The sequence below is a fragment of the Pan paniscus genome, chromosome 9 (assembly GCF_029289425.2).
Source record: "Pan paniscus chromosome 9, NHGRI_mPanPan1-v2.0_pri, whole genome shotgun sequence".
Lineage (NCBI taxonomy): Eukaryota > Metazoa > Chordata > Mammalia > Primates > Hominidae > Pan > Pan paniscus.
The window spans coordinates 6086804-6106059 of record NC_073258.2 but is presented as its reverse complement, the minus strand read 5'-3'; the positions used below and the strand labels follow the sequence as shown (position 1 = coordinate 6106059).

The following is a 19256-nucleotide window of genomic DNA, read 5'->3' as shown; positions in this document are numbered from 1 at the left end:
CGGCCCTCGGACTTCCTGGTCGGGCCCCGCCCCGGCCCGCCCCGCCTCGCCGGCCCGCCCCCCCCACTTCCTCCGGCCTCCCGCTCTCACTTCCTTCTCGAGCCCGGAGCCGCTGCCGCCGCCCCCAGCTCCCCCGCCTCGGGGAGGGCACCAGGTGAGGCCCGGCCGGGGCTGGCGGGTAGGGGTCCGGGGGAGGAGAGCCCGGCCGGCCCAGGACTCGGCGCGGGCGCCGGCTCATGAGTTTGCTGGCGGAGGCCGCGGGCGGGAGCTTCTCGGTTCAGTCCAAGTAGGGCGGGCGCGGCCGGCCGGGCGGGGCGGGAACGGGGCCACTGCGAGCCGGCGGAGGCTCGGCGAGGGTGGCTTCCCGGCGGCTGTACCGCCTCTAGGGAGCCGAGAGGGACCCCTGAGGTCGGAGGGTCCCGGGCTCCAAGATAAGTGTCTCTGAAGTGGAAGAGCTCAGAGCTGGGAGATAGGACGCAGGTGGGGTGTCCTCAGAAGTTGGTGGGGGGGGTGTTGAGAAGTGCGTGAGGGGAGAGGGCTTCTGGGCTGGAAAAGGCGCTCCCTCTGCTCTGGCAGTTGTGACACTTGGGGTGAGGGGGCGGTGTCGGGGGCCTCCGAAAGCTCTCTCCCTGTCAGATGGATGCTAATACAGACCCACACTCGGTCTGCAGCCCCAAGGCCCTCTGCACTCAGGAGGACCGGGGTTGGGTGGGGGAGCCCCGCCGACCCCAGTCGTTGTCTGTGTGTCTGCTTTCCTGAGTCCCGACCTTACCTGGAGCCAAGCAGTAGGTATTTAGTGAGCAAACGCTGTTCCTAGCTGACCAGAGCCTGGCCTTGCTCTTTTGGGAGTAACTTGGTCTTGCCCTGTAACTGGAAGTGGAAGGACTCTCTGATTCAGAGGTACTGATAGTCCCTGACAAGTTTTTGTTGCGTCTTTTGGGGACAATTGAGAACCATCTCCTAGTGTTCCTCTTCATTCTTAGTCCCTGAATTATACACATGCTCCTAGGTCTCCCTCCACACCTTCTTTACTTTCTACCCACAAATCCGCCATCACTCTCTTCTCATCCCTTCCAGTCTCTTTTCCTCCAAACATACGGTCATACCTAGGCGTTGACCTGTCTTCACCTACCCTGCCCCATGTTTGTCTTGGTCCTCTGCAACCTGCCCCATCCCTTCCCTTCCCAGCTCTGGCACCCACACACATACACCTCCTTGTTTCTTCCATCACCCCTCATTCCTTTTGAACCCTCAGCCTGTCACCCTTTCTGTATCCTTCCCTCCCACCCACTTATCTCCAGCTTTGGAATCAGGATCTGTTGTTGAAGACTTAGTGAGTCCTAGAGTCTTTTCAAACCTCCCTAGCTTGGAGAGGCAGTCTGCAGCCTCCCAGTGATAGAGAGGATTAAAGAGCTGGAAAGCCTCTGTGTGTGTGTGTGTGTGTGTGTGTGTTCGCGCGCGCGTGTGTCTGTGTATCTACATCTTCATCTCTTAGAGATGGATTAAAGAGCTGGAAAGCCTCCGTGTGTGTGTGTGTGTGTGTTCACGCGCGCGTGTGCCTGTGTATCTACATCTCTTAGAGATGGATTAAAGAGCTGGAAAGCCTGTATGTGTGTGTGTGTGTGTGTGTTCGCGCGCGCGTGTGTCTGTGTATCTACATCTTCATCTCTTAGAGATGGATTAAAGAGCTGGAAAGCCTGTGTGTGTGTGTGTGTGTGTGTGTGTGTGTGTGTGTGTGCGTGTGTGTGCGCGTGCGCGTGTGTCTGTGTAACTACATCTTTATCTCTTACAGACAAAATAACTGCCCTCAGCCTTGAGAGGGCCCAGAGCAAGGGAAGCCAGCAGAATGAAGGGAACCTGCAGTGAGTGAGGTTGTGGTTAGGCAGGAGGAAGCAGTTTGTAGCAGTCAGGGTAGGGTGACACAGGAATAAGACTTGTAAGAGAGGCCGTGGGAAATCAAAATCACCCCAACCCGTGGTGCTTGACCAAGAGGCCAGGCCTGGAAGCCGGAAGACAGCCTGAAGGTCCCTGACTCCATTACCTACTAGTTCCCGCATCACCTGGTGGAAAGAATGGGACCAGCTTGGGTGTGATGGAAATACAGGGAGGAGGCAAATGCAGGATTCTGGAGGAAAGACTGCAGCTGGTCTAACTTCGGACTTAACGGTTTTAGTTTTGAATTAAGAAGCGGCTGAGGCAAAAGTGTCTGCTCCTTTCCTGCTACCTTCTGGGGCCTGCCTAGGCTGGGTACCCACATGCCCTGATCTGCATCAGGGCCTTAGTGACCAGGAAGCCCTCTGGAGTTCTACTGACCCCTCTGCCTTCAGGCATCCTTAATACTCCCCATCTCACCTAGGACCCTACTCCTTCTCAGGAATTCCTCCCAAATTTAACTTCAGTCCATCCTGGCCATGGAGGCTCTTGTTTCCACTCTAGAGCTCCATCCTCAAGCTTTTGGGGTGCATCTGAGGATCTTGCTTCTGTCTACCTCCTCTAGTCATCTGTATTCATTTCTCTCCACTAGAAAAAAAGAGAAGTAGAGGGGAGTAAGTGCTACAGCTACATTTAAGGGCTCTCCCTGTTCCCCATTCTGTCATCTTCCCATGTCACACTCGTCCCTCTCCCATGAATTGTTCTTCTTCCAGTCCTGCCCTTCCAACCACTTGTGTCTCTTCCCATTTCTTGGAGGTACAGAAGTTTGGGTACGGGAGGAAATCCCAGGGACCTACATGAGAGCCCAGGTTAGAGAAGGATGTGCATACAAGGCACTTTCCCAGCATCACAGCTTAATAACAACCCCAGGAGTCCCAATTCCTAGGCTGGCAAACCAGTAGTTACTTTAGTATTCTGCGTAACTGAGCAAACCCACAGGGCTCTGATGGTAAAGACAAGATGGGTGAGACAGGGATTCTCCCAGGTGAGATCTGGCCCCATTGGAAGTTTGAGCTAATTGCAAAAAAGGCATCATTGGAAAAAATGTGACCAGGGCGGGAGAGATTTTAATGGGAAAATATTGAGGGGTAAAGGGAGGTGGTGGCTACAACCTAGGAGGCTGCCGCTGAAGTCTTGGCTAAACAAGTATGGTCAAGGTTGTGACATGAAGAAGGGGGCTCAGGCCCACACTGAAGACTCCTTCTATATATTGTAGACCCATTAGCGGTGAGGTCAGTAGGGGTCCGTGAGAAGAGCTGAGGAGGGAAACCAAAGACAAAGCCTGGGCCACCTCCCCAGATCAGACTGGTTTTCCTGTCCAGGGTCCAGCTTCCTCTTTTGTCCTCATCTCATATGGGGGGAGGGCATCTCTCCAGGAGCTAGAGGCCAGAGGAGGAGCTTCTCAGCTGGGGCAGGGCCAGAGTGGCTGGCTGTTGAGTAATGTCAGTGCTAAATCATGAATGCACCAGGATGGGCTAGGCATGAGAGCCTGGGAACTTGGAAGCAAAAAGGCTCAGATGTAAGTCAACCCACCCTTCGGCCCATTTTCTGAAGGAATAAACCATGGTAGGGTTCTCCTGAATGAGGTTAGAGAGATGGTCCATTCTCAGGCCAGAGTTAGAATCCTCACCTTCTCTCCTTTGTAGAAGTAGCATAAGGGTGGAGGTTAGAAGATCCGGATCCTTGTCGTAGATTTGCTACCTGGTCAACTTGGTTTCTCTTGGCTCTATTTCAGCATTAAGGAGTTGCATATCAGTACCTCCAAAGGCAACAGTGAACATCATGGCTCTGACTCTTCCTCCCCCAAGAGACTGCTCATAGCAGTGCCCCTCACTCTGGGCCCTTGTGTCTTCCCAGCCTCAATTTGACAGGTCCAAGTAGTCTGTACATACATATCTGTCCAGGGATAGTACTGCCCTTTCCCCAAGCACAAGGATTGTTAGAGCTTGAGAGATAAGAAGGCAGAGAATGTTGGGGATTTTGCCAGGGGGTAGTAAGATGGGGGAGTACCCTGTCTCCTGCTCCAGCTCTGCCTCACTGACAGTGGAAAATAGATGCCGGAGTTTCCTCCCTGGTGTTATTTTCCCTTGTGGAAACCCCCTCAGGCCTCGGGCGGGGCTAAAGGGACTGGGCAGCCCTGGGTCTCTCTGTGGGTATTTTCAGGTGGGGGTGCCAGGATTTGGAGGATGGCACTTCTGTACAGCCTCATGTGAAATTAGCAAAGGCAAAGGAAGTGCCACTTCACAGGCCTTTGGTGGGGCCCAGGGACTGCTGAGCTGCTGCTAGGCGGGGGGAGGAAGCCAGTGTGCACCCTTCCCCTGTGCTGCGTGGGGGAGGGGGCAGCTTCCTTGGCTCCCCAGCCAGAGCTGTCCTGGTCCTGAGGCTCAGCTTTTTTTTTTTTTTTTTTTTTTTTTTTGAGATGGAGTCTTGCTCTGTCACCCAGGCTGGAGTGCAATGGCGCGATCTCAGCTCACTACAACCTCCACCTCCCGGGTTCAAGCCATTCTCCTGTGTCAGCCTCCCAGGTAGCGGGGACTACCGGCATGCACCACCAGGCCCAGCTAATTTTTTTTGTATTTTTTAGTAGAGATGGGGTTTCACCATGCTGGCCAGGCTGGTCTCGAATTCCTGACCTCAAGTGATCTGCCAGCCTCAGCCTCCCAAAGTGCTGGGATTACAGATGTGAGCCACCATGCCCAGCTGAGGCTCACCTTTTATGGAACACTTGGGGTGCTGGGACAGTGAGGGAAGAAGGTTGGGAACTAGGACTCAGTGAAAGGGTCCTAGACTGCCCCCAGCCTTCCCAGCTACCACTGTCTCGTTTCCTAGTGGGTGGCATCAACTCTTCTCTTTTCCTACCTGCTGCTGCAATGTAGGATCCTCTCCAGGGGCTGAAGGATGAATGACAAGAGGTGGAGAGTCCTCCAGCATGGATTTTTTTTTTCCTTTCTTTTTTTTTTTGGAGATGGAGTCTTGCTCTGTGGCCCAGGCTGGAATGCAGTAGCATGATCTCTGCTCACTGCAACCTCTGCCTCCTGGGTTCAAGTGATTGTCCTCCCTCAGCCTCCTGAGTAGCTGGGATTACAGGCGTAATCCCACCACTACGCCCAGCTAATTTTTGTATTTTTAGTAGAGACGGGGTTTCACCATGTTGGCCAGGCTGGTTTCGAACTCCTGATCTCAAGTGGTCTGCCTGCCTTGGCCTCCCAAAGTGCTGGGATTACAGACGTGAGCCACGGCACCCGGGGGATTTTTTTTTTTTTTTTTAAGGCTAGGAACTGGGCTCTCTTGGGTTCTTCCCTGCTGATGGGGAGAAAGGGAAGAAAGAGACTCAGCCCTTGGCCTGGTCCCAGTCCCACACTGACCTCATGTCTCCCCCAGCTTCCTCCTCCCAGCCCAGCTGCAGCCAGCTGCAGCCCCTTTGAGCCTCTTTATATCACCTCTCCTCTACTCCTCCCTTCAAAACAAACAAACAAACAAACTTGTAGAGCTTTGGAAGTCTTTCCAACAGTGCCCCTGTCCCTTGCCATGTCTTTGACCAAGGGTCCTCGGATATTCCCAGTCTGTAGCCTGTCGGGACCACTTTTCCTTCCCATCTTCCTCATCATCTCTGAGCTAGATCTGCCAGCTTCACCTCTCACCCTTCCAGTTGAAGACAAGACAGTATAGCTTATGTGTTTATTACCCCAACTTTGGGCTCTTCAGGGTGAATGAGAAAGAAGTTGGTTACTTATGTCTTGTGTCGTCTGGTCATAGAGGTTCTTCCTTGTTCCCAGCATCAGAGTCTGTGGATTGATGGGGGAGGAGGGGTATGTCATTCTACAGCTTTTGCTCAGCCCTTCCCTGGGCTTCTGGAAATAAACAGAGGGTCAGACTACCCTCCCCCTGAACCATCCAGTTAGTTCAGCACAATGAAAAGTATGGTCAATGCTGGGAAAGGTAAGGCAGAAGAGGGGGTTGCTGTGATGTCCTGGAGAAGCTGGGGAACAGTACTGGGCCTGAAGGACAGGAAGGATCTGAAGGGGGGTGAGTCGCATTCCAGGAAGAGGAACTCCCATATGCAAAGACATGATTGCATCGACTTCATTCAGTCATTTACTGACAGCTACTACATGCTGTGCTCAGCTTAGGGTGCTCAGCAAGGTCCAGTCAACCAGGACCTTGCCCTCTAGACACTCCCATTCTAATAACAAGAGATAAGATTCACATCAGCCTCTCCAAGCCTGTGAGAGAGACAGGGACCAGACTTTGGATAGGATAAGTCACTTCTGACTTGGATAATTTACGCTTTCCTGGAAGAGGCGGCAGTGGTGCATGGTTCCATATTACTACTTGGTGTATTTTAGGGAAGAGAATATGGAGGCCCCTTTGTAGAGGATCAGGATTGGAATGGCCAGAGATGGATTGTAGTTATAATGAGGTTCAGGGAGGGCTGCAGAAAGGGAGCCCCATGTTAGGGAGGCAGGTTATAGAAGGCTGAGGTAAGTTCCCATCACCTCCATACTCGCCTATCTCTTAAGAGTCCGTTCCTCCCCTCCCCCACTCCCAGTTGGGACACTTCCCCTGCTGTAACAGCCACAGAGATCTGGCAATCAGGCTGCTTCCTTTCCCTCCCCCATTCTGGGCCTGCCTGGGCCACACCCCAAGGCCAGGCCCCACTGGGTACAAGCCGGGCTCCAGGGACCACATTCAGATAGGGTTAGACCCCCATGGGCTATACTTCCTGCCGGAGCCAGGTCAGCCTGGTACTGGGAAGAGAGATTTTTGCCTATTTCAGGCATAGCTTTTGCCTGTCATTGCTGTCCGGTAAGATTCAGCATTGCAGTCTTGTCTGTTGGGGGTTGGGCAGGGAGTGTCCGATACTAGGCTTCAGAGAAGTCTCTCCATATCTCAGTGATGAGGGCTGGTACAAGCAGATCAAAAGGCAATGGTTGTACAGTCCTGTGTGCCTAGCCCTATACTTAGAGGTTTTTTTTTGTCATTTAGTCCAGAGAAGCCAAGGCTTCAGTACTGAAGGGCATCTACAGCTGGGAAACTTATGTATGACTGTTGGAAAAGGAGAATCACACAGAGCCAAAGCAGGGTTAAAAGGGGCGGCCATGGGTGCAGTGGCTTACTCCTGTAATCCCAGCACTTTCAGAGGCCAAGGCAGGTGGATCACTTGAGGCCAGGTGTTCAAGACCAGCCTGGCCAACATGATGAAATCCTGTCTCTACTAAAAATACAAAAATTAGCTGGGCATGATGGCACATGCATGTAATCCCAGTAACTCAGGAGGCTGAGGCAGGAGAATCACTTGAACCCGGGAGGTGGAGATTGCAGTGAGCTGAGATCGCGACACTGCACTCTAACCTGGGCGACAGGTAGCCATGCAATGGATATCCAAAGAAGAATTCAGTAACCTTATGGAACTGTGAGACTTAAGTTAGGCCTTAAGGAGTAAGGAAGATTAGAGAAGGGAGAGGGAATGGCAGCAGAGGGAAAAACAAAGAGTAAAAGTTCAGAGGCAAGAATGATCCTGGCTTGTCTGCAGAGGACATTGAAAATCCCTCTGGAACAGGGAGCTGGGAACTCACACTTGCAAAGTACCTACATTGTGCACATATTATACATTAATGCACTTAGTCCTTATGACAGTGCTATGTGGTAGGTACTATACGTTGCCACTGCATTTGAAAGATAAGGAAATTGAAGCTTAGAGAGGCAAATCATCATAAGCTCAGGGTCACACAGCTGGTAAGAGGCAGAACTAGGATTCAAACCCAAGTCTATGTAACTGTAATACCCCTTATCAAATTGTGAAGAACTCTGAATGCCAGTATGAGGGACCAGGGATCTGAAATGGAACTAAAAACCCAGAGTAAGTGATTGTAATGTGTCTAATAACATACAGATGTGGCCGGGCATGGTGGCCCACGCCCATAATCCCAGCACTTTGGGAGGGCTAGTCAGGAGGATCACTTGAGACCAGGAGTTCAAGACCAGCCTGGGCAACATGGCAAGACCCTGTCTCTACAAACAAACAAAAAGATGCATTAAAAATACAAAAATCAGCCAGGTGTGGTGGTGCCTGCCTGTAGTCCCAGCTACTCAGGAGGCTGAGGTTGGATGCCTTGAGCCTGGGAGGTTGAGACTACAGTGAGCTGGGATGGCACCACTGCATTTCAGCCTGGGCAACAGAACAAGACCTTGCTCCAAAAGAAAAAACAAAACAAAACAGATTGGCAACCATTGATTTACTAAATAACTTTTCTTTTTTTTTGAGACATGGGGTCTTGCTGTGTTGCTCAGGCTGGAGTGCAGTGGCTACTCACAGGGACGATAACCTTGACTAGTGTACACACTACAACCCTTCACTCCTGGGCCCAGCCTCCCTAGTAGCTGGGACTGCAGGTGCACCACTGAGCTGGGCTTAATGATTCTTTTGAAAAAGCCACTTAGTGAATAAGTCATTGTTGAACCCCGCTCCAGATAGGTCACACTCCTGGTTTGGTGTCCTGCAGCACTGACATCCCTTCTTCCTGTTTGGCACAGTTTAGACTCTATATGCCCTCCTGAAATGGGCTATGGTAACTTATTCAACCCAGTTCAGGCCAGAGGATTTCAGAAAGAAGAGTTGTTTTGGGAGAGAGGATAAAGGTCTGAACTAGACCTGAGTAGGGAGGACTGGGCTGATCCCCTACCACAGATACAGGCATGCTCAGTGCTTCCTGCCTTCTGGGATGAAAGGCTTTGCTCCTGTCACCTCCTGTGTGTACAGCACTTCAGTTTACAAAGCGTATTCATTCCCATGGTCAGGTTCCTTGATGCTGCCCTTGAGGCTGGGAGGGGTACTATTATTACTTCTACTGCATAGATAAAGAAACAGAGGCTCCAGGAAGGGCAGTAACTTACCTGATCAAGGTCACACAGTTAGCTGGTAAGGGGTAACTTGAAGACTGTATGATGCACCAAGGAAAACACAGGACTTTGGGTCACAAAACTGGGTTTGTGTTCTGGCTCCCACACTAACTAGCTGTGTGATGTTGAGTTACTTTTACTGCTCTGAATTTGTTTCCTCATCTGTAGAATAGGAATAGTACTAACAGGTTGTTATAAAGGTCAAATGACATAATAACATGTGACCTATAAAGGCTTATACCATATGAGGGCTTTTTTATCAAGGGTCAAGGTCGGCAGATAAACTCAAGACATCAGAGTCAGGTATCCAGTACTCTTGGCCCTATACCACACTGCCTTTGCTCTGCTTGTTTTTGGACACTACCATACTCATCGTCCTTTTCCAGTGTCAGTCCTTGTTCCCTTCCCAGCCCGGAAGCTACCCTGTCCTTCCCCTCTCCTTTGAGAGCTGATTTACTGATTGCTAGTTGATAACCACCTCCTTAGAGAGCTGTATTTCCAGTCTCTTGGGCCTTGTGACAGCCAGCCAGAGTTCCCTCCTTGCCTTCCTGCCTGGGCCAGCCCAGTGCTGGGCTTTTCAGTCATACTGTCAACACCCACTCTCCTGCTCTGTGTGGAACTGAAGATTACAGGCCCAGGAGTTCTGCTTTGAATGTCAAGGCTTCCCACGTAATCCACTGGGCACAAATAATGCCACCTGCCTCCAAGGAGCTTTAAGTCTTAGTTCATCCACCTAGTGCTCTTGTAACAACCATTTTAATCTCTAATTCCTGGATAGGAAAACTGAGGCCCAGCAAGCGTAAATGCCTCATGCTTGGTTATAGTGAGTCAGCAGAGCTGGGGTTAGAACTTAGGTCTCTCAACTTCCAGTCTGAGGTCTCTATTTGACTCTCCACTGGCCTAGAGGGTCCTTATGCCCTTCCCTGACCCACTGTCTGAGGTTCTCTATCTGAATGTCCTGACGTTGCATGCACACACGCACGCGCGCACACACACACACACACACTCTCTCATTCATGCAAATAGGATGGAAATATTTTTTAATGTGAACCAGAGACACAACTTCATAGATTGAAACCATTCCTCTCCCAGCTGATTCCAAGGCAAACTGTAGCCTGGGAGGGAGGTGGGACCAAGCCCTGGGTCCTTTGCAGCCCCCACATGATGAAAGTTTCTTTTCCACTTCCCAGTGGGGATTTTCTTCCCCACTTGTCATTGATTTTTGAAGCTTCTGAACCAGTGGTGAGAGCCCAGGCTGGGGGGGTAAGGGGTTCCCAGACCAGGGTGCAGCCTTGCAGTATAGCAAGTGAAATGGAGAAAATGGGCTCGTGTTGATGGTGCTTGGGTGGAGCCAGGGATAAGGAATACTCAGGGATTTGGTTGTGTTTAAAACAGGGCTGCCCCCTCTCAGGGAGCAGGCCCTGGTTGTGGGAGACAGTCAGGGAAAGGAAGTCACATATTGACCACCAAGAGTCCCCCATGGCCAAGAGGAAGTAGCTGATGAGAGAAGGACCCTTGCCATAGCAGTGTAAATAATCACAGGGTTTCTGGAAGCTGTGTTCCAGAACTCAGAAAAGCAGTTCATCTCCCCGAGGCCCTGTGACCTGCAGAGGGAACCAGATGTTGGCTGGAGCTGGGACTCCTCATACTTACCCCACTCATAAATACAGCAGTCCATTTATTGGGCACTTGCTAGGTGCCATACCTCATGCTGGACATCTTCTATACATTATTAACTCTTACTTTTTTTTTTTTCTTTGAGACAGGGTCTTGCTCTGTCGCCCAGGCTGGAGTGCAGTGGTGTGATCATAGCCCGCTGCAGCCTTGACCACCCTGGCATCAAGTGATGCTCCCACCTCAGCCTCCCGAGTAGCTGGGACTACAGGTGTGTACCACCACACCCTGGTAATTTTTTCATTTTTTGTAGAGTCAGGGTTTTGCCATGTTGCCCAGGCTAGTCTCAAACTCCTGGGCTCAAGCGATCTACCTGCCTCATTCTCCCAAAGTGCTAAGATTACAGGCATGAGTCACCGTGCCTGGCCTCATTTCATATTCTGAGCAATTGTAATGCAATAGGCAAGATTATCCCCATTTTACAGATGAGAAAATTGAGGCTCAGGGAACAAATATATTGCCAGGATCACATATAACTAGTTGGTGGAGCTGTGATTAGAATACCTGCGAGTCTTACTCTAGCATCTATGTTCCTAATGATGGTATTTTCTATCCAAGAGTCTGGAAGTCTCTAAAATCTTTCAGAGGCACATGCCAGGATCTCAGGAAATGGACAGAAGATTGAGGGGAAAGTCAAGTTTTTGTCTGACTCTTGACTTCATCCTTCCTAGTTGGGCCTGAAAGATTTGCTCCAGGCCGGGCATGGTGGCTCATGCCTGTAATCCCAGCACTTTTTGGGAGGCCAAGGCGGGCAGATCACAAGGTCAGGAGTTCAAGACTAGCCTAACATGGTGAAACCCCGTCTCTACTAAAAATACAAAAATTAGCTGGACGTGGTGGCATGTGCCTGTAATCCCAGCCACTCGGGAGGGTGAGGCAGGAGAATCGCTTGAACCCGGGAGGTGGAGGTTGCAGTGAGTCAAGATTGCGCCACTACACTCCAGCCTGGGCGGCAGAGCAAGACTCCGTCTCAAAAAAAAAAAAAATTTGCTCCACCCCACCAAGGGCCTTGAGAGAAGATACTAATGTCTGGGAGCCTCAGCCTCTACCTCATTCATCATAACATACCCAGACCCCAGTCCAAATCCCAGGTCCAACTGAATCTCCAGTATTCCCCTGCATTGAATTGGCAACCTGAGTGTACATGGCCAGATAGGGTTTCAGTACTTACAAGAATGATGGGGTGGCCAGGTGTGGTGGCTCACGCCTGTAATCCCAGCACTTTGGAAGGCTGAGGCAGGTAGATCACCTGAGGTCAGGAGCTTGAGACCAGCATGGCTAACACGGCGAAACTCCATCTCTACTAAAAATATAAAAATTAGCCGGATGCAGTGGCGCGTGCCTGTAGTCCCAGCCACGCAGGAGACACTTGAACCCAGGAGGCGGAGGTTGCAGTGAGCTGAGATCACGCCACTGCGCTCCAGCCTGGGCGACAGAGTGAGACTCCATCTCAAAAAAAAAAAAAAATTTCCCCATTGCCAGAATACCCTGGATTGGGATAGGGCAGCTCTCTAAAGAATTGAGCCCCTTACTCAGCAGGTTTCTTAACTGTGCCTTTGGGTTTGTACTCAGTAGCCAAGATACCAGGTTTGGAGAGGGCAGGGTGGGCCCTGAGTTGAGAGAGGTTCTACTTATGGCTGCATCACAGAGTGACCTGGGACAGCTGTCCTGTGCCAGAACCCTTTCCAGTCTCCTGGTGGAAAGGGTCCATATTTACTAGAGGATCTAGTAGATCCCTAAATTTGTGCACTCTCCTTTTGTGTCTGTATAGCCTGGAAAAAAAAATAGCGAATACTGGCCAGGCGCAGTGGCTCACGCCTGTAATCCCAGCACTTTAGGAGGCCAAGGCGAGCGGATCACGAGGTCAGGAGATCAAGATCATCCTGGCTAACACGGTGAAACCCCGTCTCTACTAAAAATACAAAAAATTAGCCGGGCGTGGTGGTGGGTGCCTGTAGTCCCAGCTACTCGAGAGGCTGAGGCAGAATGGCGTGAACCCAGGAGGCGGAGCTTACAGTAAGCCAAGATCACGCCACTGCACTCCAGCCTGGGTGACAGAGTGAGACTCTGTCTCAAAAAAAAAAAAAAAAAAAAATAGCTAATACTTATGGACGAGGCACTGTTTTAAATGCATTACATGTATTATATAATGCTCACAATGACCCAGTGAGGTAGATACTATTTTATCCTCATTTTACTGGTAAGAAAACTTAGGCATAAAGAGGTTAAGCAATTTGTTCAGGGTTACACAGCTAGGAAATAGCAAAATCAGGATTTGACCTTAGTTTGTCTGGCGCCAGAGTTTATGTGCTTTCTACCACATTATACTGCATCTTTGCTTGGCCTCAGGGCCTTTCATTGTGTGTCTTTCTGATGACCGTCTTGATGGGACTTTGGGATAGTGTCAGGTTAAGGGAACGGGAGCCGGTTTCCCTTTGTGTGCCCCCATCTTTTCTTCCCAATAGGCAGAGGCCTCCCTAACCAAGAATGTCCCCTTTCATCTGTCCTCAGGTCACTGCAGCCAGAGGGGTCCAGAAGAGAGAGGAGGCCCTGCCTCCACTACAGCAACTGCACCCACGATGCAGAGCATCAAGTGCGTGGTGGTGGGTGATGGGGCCGTGGGCAAGACGTGCCTGCTCATCTGCTACACAACTAACGCTTTCCCCAAAGAGTACATCCCCACCGTGTTCGACAATTACAGCGCGCAGAGCGCAGTTGACGGGCGCACAGTGAACCTGAACCTGTGGGACACTGCGGGCCAGGAGGAGTATGACCGCCTCCGTACACTCTCCTACCCTCAGACCAACGTTTTCGTCATCTGTTTCTCCATTGCCAGTCCGCCGTCCTATGAGAACGTGCGGCACAAGTGGCATCCAGAGGTGTGCCACCACTGCCCTGATGTGCCCATCCTGCTGGTGGGCACCAAGAAGGACCTGAGAGCCCAGCCTGACACCCTACGGCGCCTCAAGGAGCAGGGCCAGGCACCCATCACACCGCAGCAGGGCCAGGCACTGGCCAAGCAGATCCACGCTGTGCGCTACCTCGAATGCTCAGCCCTGCAACAGGATGGTGTCAAGGAAGTGTTCGCCGAGGCTGTCCGGGCTGTGCTCAACCCCACGCCGATCAAGCGTGGGCGGTCCTGCATCCTCTTGTGACCCTGGCACTTGGCTTGGAGGCTGCCCCTGCCCTCCCCCCACCAGTTGTGCCTTGGTGCCTTGTCCGCCTCAGCTGTGCCTTAAGGACTAATTCTGGCACCCCTTTCCAGGGGGCTCCCTGAATGCCTTTTTCTCTGAGTGCCTTTTTCTCCTTAAGGAGGCCTGCAGAGAAAGGGGCTTTGGGCTCTGCCCCCCTCTGCTTGGGAACACTGGGTATTCTCATGAGCTCATCCAAGCCAAGGTTGGACCCCTCCCCAAGAGGCCAACCCAGTGCCCCCTCCCATTTTCCGCTACTGACCAGTTCATCCAGCTTTCCATACAGTTGTTGCTGCCTATTGTGGTGCCGCCTCAGGTTAGGGGCTCTCAGCCATCTCTAACCTCTGCCCTCGCTGCTCTTGGAATTGCGCCCCCAAGATGCTCTCTCCCTTCTCCAATGAGGGAGCCACAGAATCCTGAGAAGGTGAATGTGCCCTAACCTGCTGCTCTGTGCCCAGGCCTTAGGCATTTGCTGACTGACTCAGCCCCCATGCTTCTGGGGACCTTTCCTACCCCCATCAGCATCAATAAAACCTCCTGTCTCCAGTGGCCCCGGCTCCTCCCTGTGTGCTGGGCATTAGCGGGTGGGCATGGGCTAGGGCTCCCCAGAGACTGGGAGCCTTTTGTTTCTTCTAGTAGACAATAGGCTTCATTGTGGTCCCCTCACCCCCCAATTTCCCTAACAAAGCTCTAGGCTCCCTTGGAGGGGGCAGTCTTGCTCTGGGGCCCAGTCACAGATGCTGTAGTGGACTCAGACACAAAACCTGAGGAAAGACTTCTTGATCTTAGGGCTCAGAAAGGGAGAGGTTCAGAGCCATTAGTCTAAAGGCAGATGCTCCCACAGTCATGCATGTGACAGCTGTACCTCACATCCCCAAGCGGACAGCTTTAACAACAAGAGTTGGAATTTGAACCCAGGTCTCTGTCTCAACTGAAGACTTCCAGGTATCCTAGCTTGCAGTCCTAGAGTCATTACAGATAGCTCACTCACTCCTGCTCACCAAAATAAAGGCTTAGACCAGCCTTAGGAGACTCCAGACCTAAGGGGGACTGGGGGGTGCTGCTAGGAATCATACCCTGCCGTGGACTTACTCCCTCCCCATTCTTGAGCCTGTTTCTCTCTCAGTTCCTATCAAACAAGATGAGCCCCAAGACTAGCAAGCCTAGGCAACTGTTGGCCCAAAAAAAAAATTTATTTTCCTTTCAAATAAAATGTACAACCAAAATTTAGGGTTTGGAGCAGTAGGGAAGACAGGAGATACCAGGGAGCCCATTTTACAGTAGAGATCTGCATCTGACTCCTCTAGCCCATACCTTTGCAAAGGAGGGGAGGGGTCTATACGCCAGAACTTTCAGAAGAGAAGAAAATACATGCTGTGCTGGTGCTGTTTCGGGAGCAGGTCGTCCTTCAGGTATAGACCACCACCTCCACCCGATGACATCAGAACCACTGACTGGCAGAGCCCTTGGAAATCATACAGTCCGCCCATCCCCCACCAGACACATGGACACACCGAGGCTCAGATGGGGAAGGGTACATACCCTAGGGCACACACCAAATCAAAAAGGTGAAGTCAGGACTAGAACGCCTGAGCAACTTTAGCAGGGGACTGTGGCCACAGGCCTGGATGTGCACAGTAGATCATGAAATACATTAGTCCTATGAATGACCCCCGTGCAGAGAAATGGCTGTGGTTGTCAGGGAGCAGCCACTGCTCAGGGGCTCCTGACCTCAGTGAAAGGTGACTGTGTAAAGGCCAGAAACTGGATGGTGGTCATGAACCTCAGGACGTTTTTTTTTAGCACCAAATGGTGGAGCTCTCTGCCAGCTCAGCTTCTTGGGGCCTCTCAGGTAAAGGTGATGTTTGAGGACCCCACGCCCATATGAGGGGTGGAGAGGAGAAGCCAGCAGCACTGGGGTGAGCCTTGGCCTACACCCTTCCTTCTTACCCTTCCCCCATCTTCAGTAAGGCCAAGAGAGGATGTGGGGTGGGGAAGGCCAGAATGGTATCGTGTTTCTTGTTTCTGGGCAGTGGGCTGCGTCCTCCCAAGCAGGACTGAAGGGTTCAGAATCGCTTTTCCTCAGGCTGAGAGGTTATGAGCAGCTCCTTGTTCCCGAAGTCCCACCAGGCCGTCATGTGGAACGCCATGTTGGTTAAGACAACAGTGTACTCCAGGATGGCAAAGATGGTGTACACTGTTGTGAGGACACAAGGAACAGGACATGGTGAACTTCCAGCTACCCGCTCAGAGGCCTCTTGATAAATCACACCACCATTAGTCTGCCACAGAGAACACAATGGCAGCCAGTCCCCAAGACCATTGCCCATTATCAAAAACATCATTGCTGCCCCGCAGCCACTCATGACCGCCTGTGGATCCTATCCTGGCCTCACCTCCAGCCTCACAATACATGTTGTGCCGAAAGTAGACAGCCAGCGCCGAGAAGAAGGAGATGAAGTTGATGATGAAGAGCCGCTGTTTCCAGCTGTAGGACTTGCGATCCTAGGGAATGGGCTGTCTGATCACTCTGCAGCTTGCTGGGTATGAGAGCCTGGGCTCCCCTCTCAGCCCTAACTCCTAAGGGCTGGGCCTTATCTCCCTTGGCTCCCACTAGCGGTCATGGCAGGGAGCACAGGCAGGGGCAGCAAGAATGACGAACGTGTTCACATCCCTGCCTCTGGGGGAGTGATGGGCCCAGGAGCAGTGGTATTCCTGCCGCTTCCACTTCAGGGGGATGGAGTATGAAAGTTACATGGAGTCACCCACCAACCCCACCTCCAAATACTGTGGGGGAAAAGAAACCCATGTACATGGGTGGGGCGCTGGAATTATGACAGGCCAGTCCTCTGACACTGTTCCTAACTCACTGCCGCCTAGATGCGACTCCTCATGCTATCCCCATTTGCAGCCTCCATCTCTTCTATTCTCCGGTCTCCCACGCTACCCAAACACAGTGCTACGTCCTAGATTCTGACCAACCACCCTCAGTTTGTTCCCAAGCCCCAGCCCCAACCCCAGCACCCCTCTGCCAGGGTTCCCATTAGAACTCAGTTCCCACCTCACCATTACCCGAATCCTGAGGACAGATGTCCTTGATTTTCTTCCGGGCTGCCTTGGAGCCCCCGCTAGGGATAGACCGTACCTCCTGACTTACTGTGTGCTTCTTGGTCAACCGCCAGAGAATGCAGGTGAGGAGCATGTGCCCGAGGGATGAGGCAATGAACACAATGAAAGCATTTTCGTGGACGGCTGGAGGGAAAGAGGATTGGGAGCCACATTGCAGGGAGTGCCCACACCACGAAGTAGGAAGGTCCGAATGTGGTAGGGGCGGGCCCGTCCCCTCAGGGAACACTTCCCCACTCCTCCCTCATCCAGGCACCCACTGAAGTCCTCGGAGGAGGAGACATAAGTGAGCACTAGCAACGCGAGGTTCTCCACGACATTGAGGCCGAAGTTGAGGCGGCAGAGCGGGCGATAGCAGGAACACGGGGAGGTGCAGCTGAGGTAGTGGTTCCAGTAGGCGAAGGCCACCAAGAAGCGAGGCGCCGAGTGCAGGCCGATGCAGAAACGCCACACGTAGCGCTGGGGCACCTCCCCGCCGATGGCTGAGCTCACCGAGGGCAGGTAATTGGGCACCTAGAGAGTTGTGACCTGTCTGGGCATCTGCCTCTGCCAGCCCCGCCCATGTGGAGAACCTTCTCTCCATCTGACAAAATCACTCTTGCCTCTGCTCCAGCCCCTCCCCTTCCAAGAAGTCCTCCTTCAGATGTCCCCATACCTCTCCCAAAAGACCTCTCCTTCCACGTCCTAGGCCCAAAGTGCTGGATTCTCATTCCCCAGCTATCCTGGGATTTGTGCAGCAGCATGGTGGCACCTTCTCCATCTCCCCCGCAGACTGGAACCTGCCTGTGTTTGGTCAATGTGTAGATGGGTTCAGATGCTCTACACCCATAGCTCAGAGCTGTGCCTCCGCTAAGACCCTGGGTGAGTTCCAAGGCCTCAGATTCAGTCCAGAGGACAGGGATGAGTCACAGACCATCTGAGCTTCCTTAGAACAGTGCTGGATTCACCGCTCAGCTAAGATGTTCCTCAGTCTGCTCCCAGCGCCACTCATTCCTCTAGGCAGGTGTGCCAAGGTGGTAGAACGGCACCCCTGCTCTGATCATGATTAAGAAAGTGGGTGGGCTGGGCACGATGGCTCACACCTGTAATCCCAGCACTTTGGGAGGCCGAGGTGGGTGGATCACCCGAGGTCAGGAGTTAAAGACCAGCCTGGCCAACATGGCAAAACTCTGTCCCTACTAAAAAAAAAAAAATTAGCCAGGCGTGGTGGCCAGCGCCTGTAGTCCCAGCTACTCAGGAGGCTGATCAGAAGAACTGCGTGAACCTGGGAAGCGGAGCTTGCAGTGAGCCGAGATTGTGCCACTGCACTCCAGCCTGGGCAACAGAGTGAGACTCTGTCTCAAAAAAAAAAAGAAAAGAAAAAAGAAAGTGGGTGCTCCTAACCTGGGGTAGTCTAAGGAAATGACCATGTTCTTGTGCATCTCCACCATCCATCTTAATGCCTGGAACTCCTATTGAAGCCTCAGTCCTTAAGGAAAAAGAAGATAATACACAGCTGCGGGGACTGGTGTCTTGCTTGTTTTGAGAGGTGAAAGGATGGGGGATGACTGAACAATGGTTTAGATGGGGACAGGAAAGCCAAAGATGGGAAAAGGCTCTCTTAGACTCCAGGGCCTAGAGCAGTGCTTCACAAACTTTAATTACCCATACGACTCACTGGGGGAATTGTTTGAAAATGCAGAAGGCTTGGAACCTGAGGATCTGCATTTTTTAATTTTTTAATTTTGTTTTCCCCCTTTTTGAGACAGGGTCTCACTCTGTCGCCTAGGCTGGAGTGCAGTAGCATGATCATGACTCACTGCAGCCTTGACCTCCTGGGCTCAGGTGATCCTCTCACTTCAGCCTCCTGAGTAGCAGGCTAATTTTTGTAGAGACAGGGTTTCGTCATGTGTCCCATGCTGGTCTCAAACTCCTGGGTTTAAGCTATCCATCTGCCTTGGCTTCCCAAAGTGCTGGCACTACAGGCATGAGCCACCTCGCTTGGCCAGAATCTGCTCTTTTTTCTCTTTTTGAGACGGAGTCTCACACTGTCGCCTAGGCTGGAGTGCAGTGGCGCAATCTCTGCTCACTGCAACCTCCGCCTCCAGGGTTCATGCCATTCTCCTGCCTCAGCCTCCCGAGTAGCTGGGACTATAGGCGCCCGTCACCACGCCCAGCTAATTTTTTGTATTTTTAGTAGAGACGGGGTTTCACCATGTTAGCCAGGATGGTCTCAATCTCCTGACCTTGTGATCTGCCCGCCTCGGCCTCCCAAAGTGCTGGGATTACAGACGTGAGCCACTGCGCCCGGCCGTTTTGTTTTTGCTTTTGTTTTTGGAGACTGGGTCTCACTTCGGTTGCCCAGGCTGGAGTGCCATAGCACGATCTCAGCTCACTGCAGCCTCTACTTTCTGGGCTCAGGTGATTCTCCCACCTTAGCCTCCCAAGTAGCCA

The 19256-nt window shown here is 52.1% G+C and overlaps 2 protein-coding genes across 11 annotated transcripts in view; one reads left to right on the top strand and one right to left on the bottom strand.

Moving 5' to 3' along the window:
* On the top strand, positions 1 to 14246 carry RHOG (ras homolog family member G). Of its 2 annotated transcripts, XM_055094025.2 has the most exons (3): positions 88 to 154; positions 10599 to 10717; positions 13018 to 14246. In XM_055094025.2, exon 3 carries the CDS (start codon positions 13086 to 13088, stop codon positions 13659 to 13661), a length of 576 nt encoding a protein of 191 aa, XP_054950000.1. In that variant the 5' UTR covers positions 88 to 154; positions 10599 to 10717; positions 13018 to 13085; the 3' UTR covers positions 13662 to 14246. The 2 variants fall into 2 exon arrangements, with proteins under 2 accessions (XP_034787908.1, XP_054950000.1); XM_034932017.3 differs by lacking the exon at positions 10599 to 10717 and having other exon boundaries at positions 1 to 154.
* A 625-nt stretch (positions 14247 to 14871) lies between these two features.
* Positions 14872 to 19256, bottom strand: part of PGAP2 (post-GPI attachment to proteins 2) — a 28006-nt gene continuing 23621 nt past the window's right edge. For 3 of the 9 annotated variants that reach the window (XM_003804610.5, XM_008961869.4, XM_008961832.5), the window contains 4 exons: positions 17084 to 17336; positions 16843 to 16949; positions 16094 to 16202; positions 14872 to 15894 (listed from right to left, as the gene is read on the bottom strand). In XM_003804610.5, the coding sequence (XP_003804658.3) occupies positions 15764 to 15894; positions 16094 to 16202; positions 16843 to 16949; positions 17084 to 17336 (600 nt within the window). In that variant the 3' untranslated portion in view covers positions 14872 to 15763. Of the gene's footprint in view, positions 15895 to 16093; positions 16203 to 16763; positions 16950 to 17083; positions 17337 to 19256 lie in introns of all 9 variants that reach the window. The other 6 variants (XM_008961875.4, XM_003804611.6, XM_008961852.4 and 3 more) reach the window with 5 other exon arrangements.

Excerpts from the sequence above, each read along its gene's own strand:
- RHOG (XM_034932017.3), top strand. The coding sequence starts at position 13,086 with ATGCAGAGCATCAAGTGCGTGGTGGTGGGTGATGGGGCCGTGGGCAAG.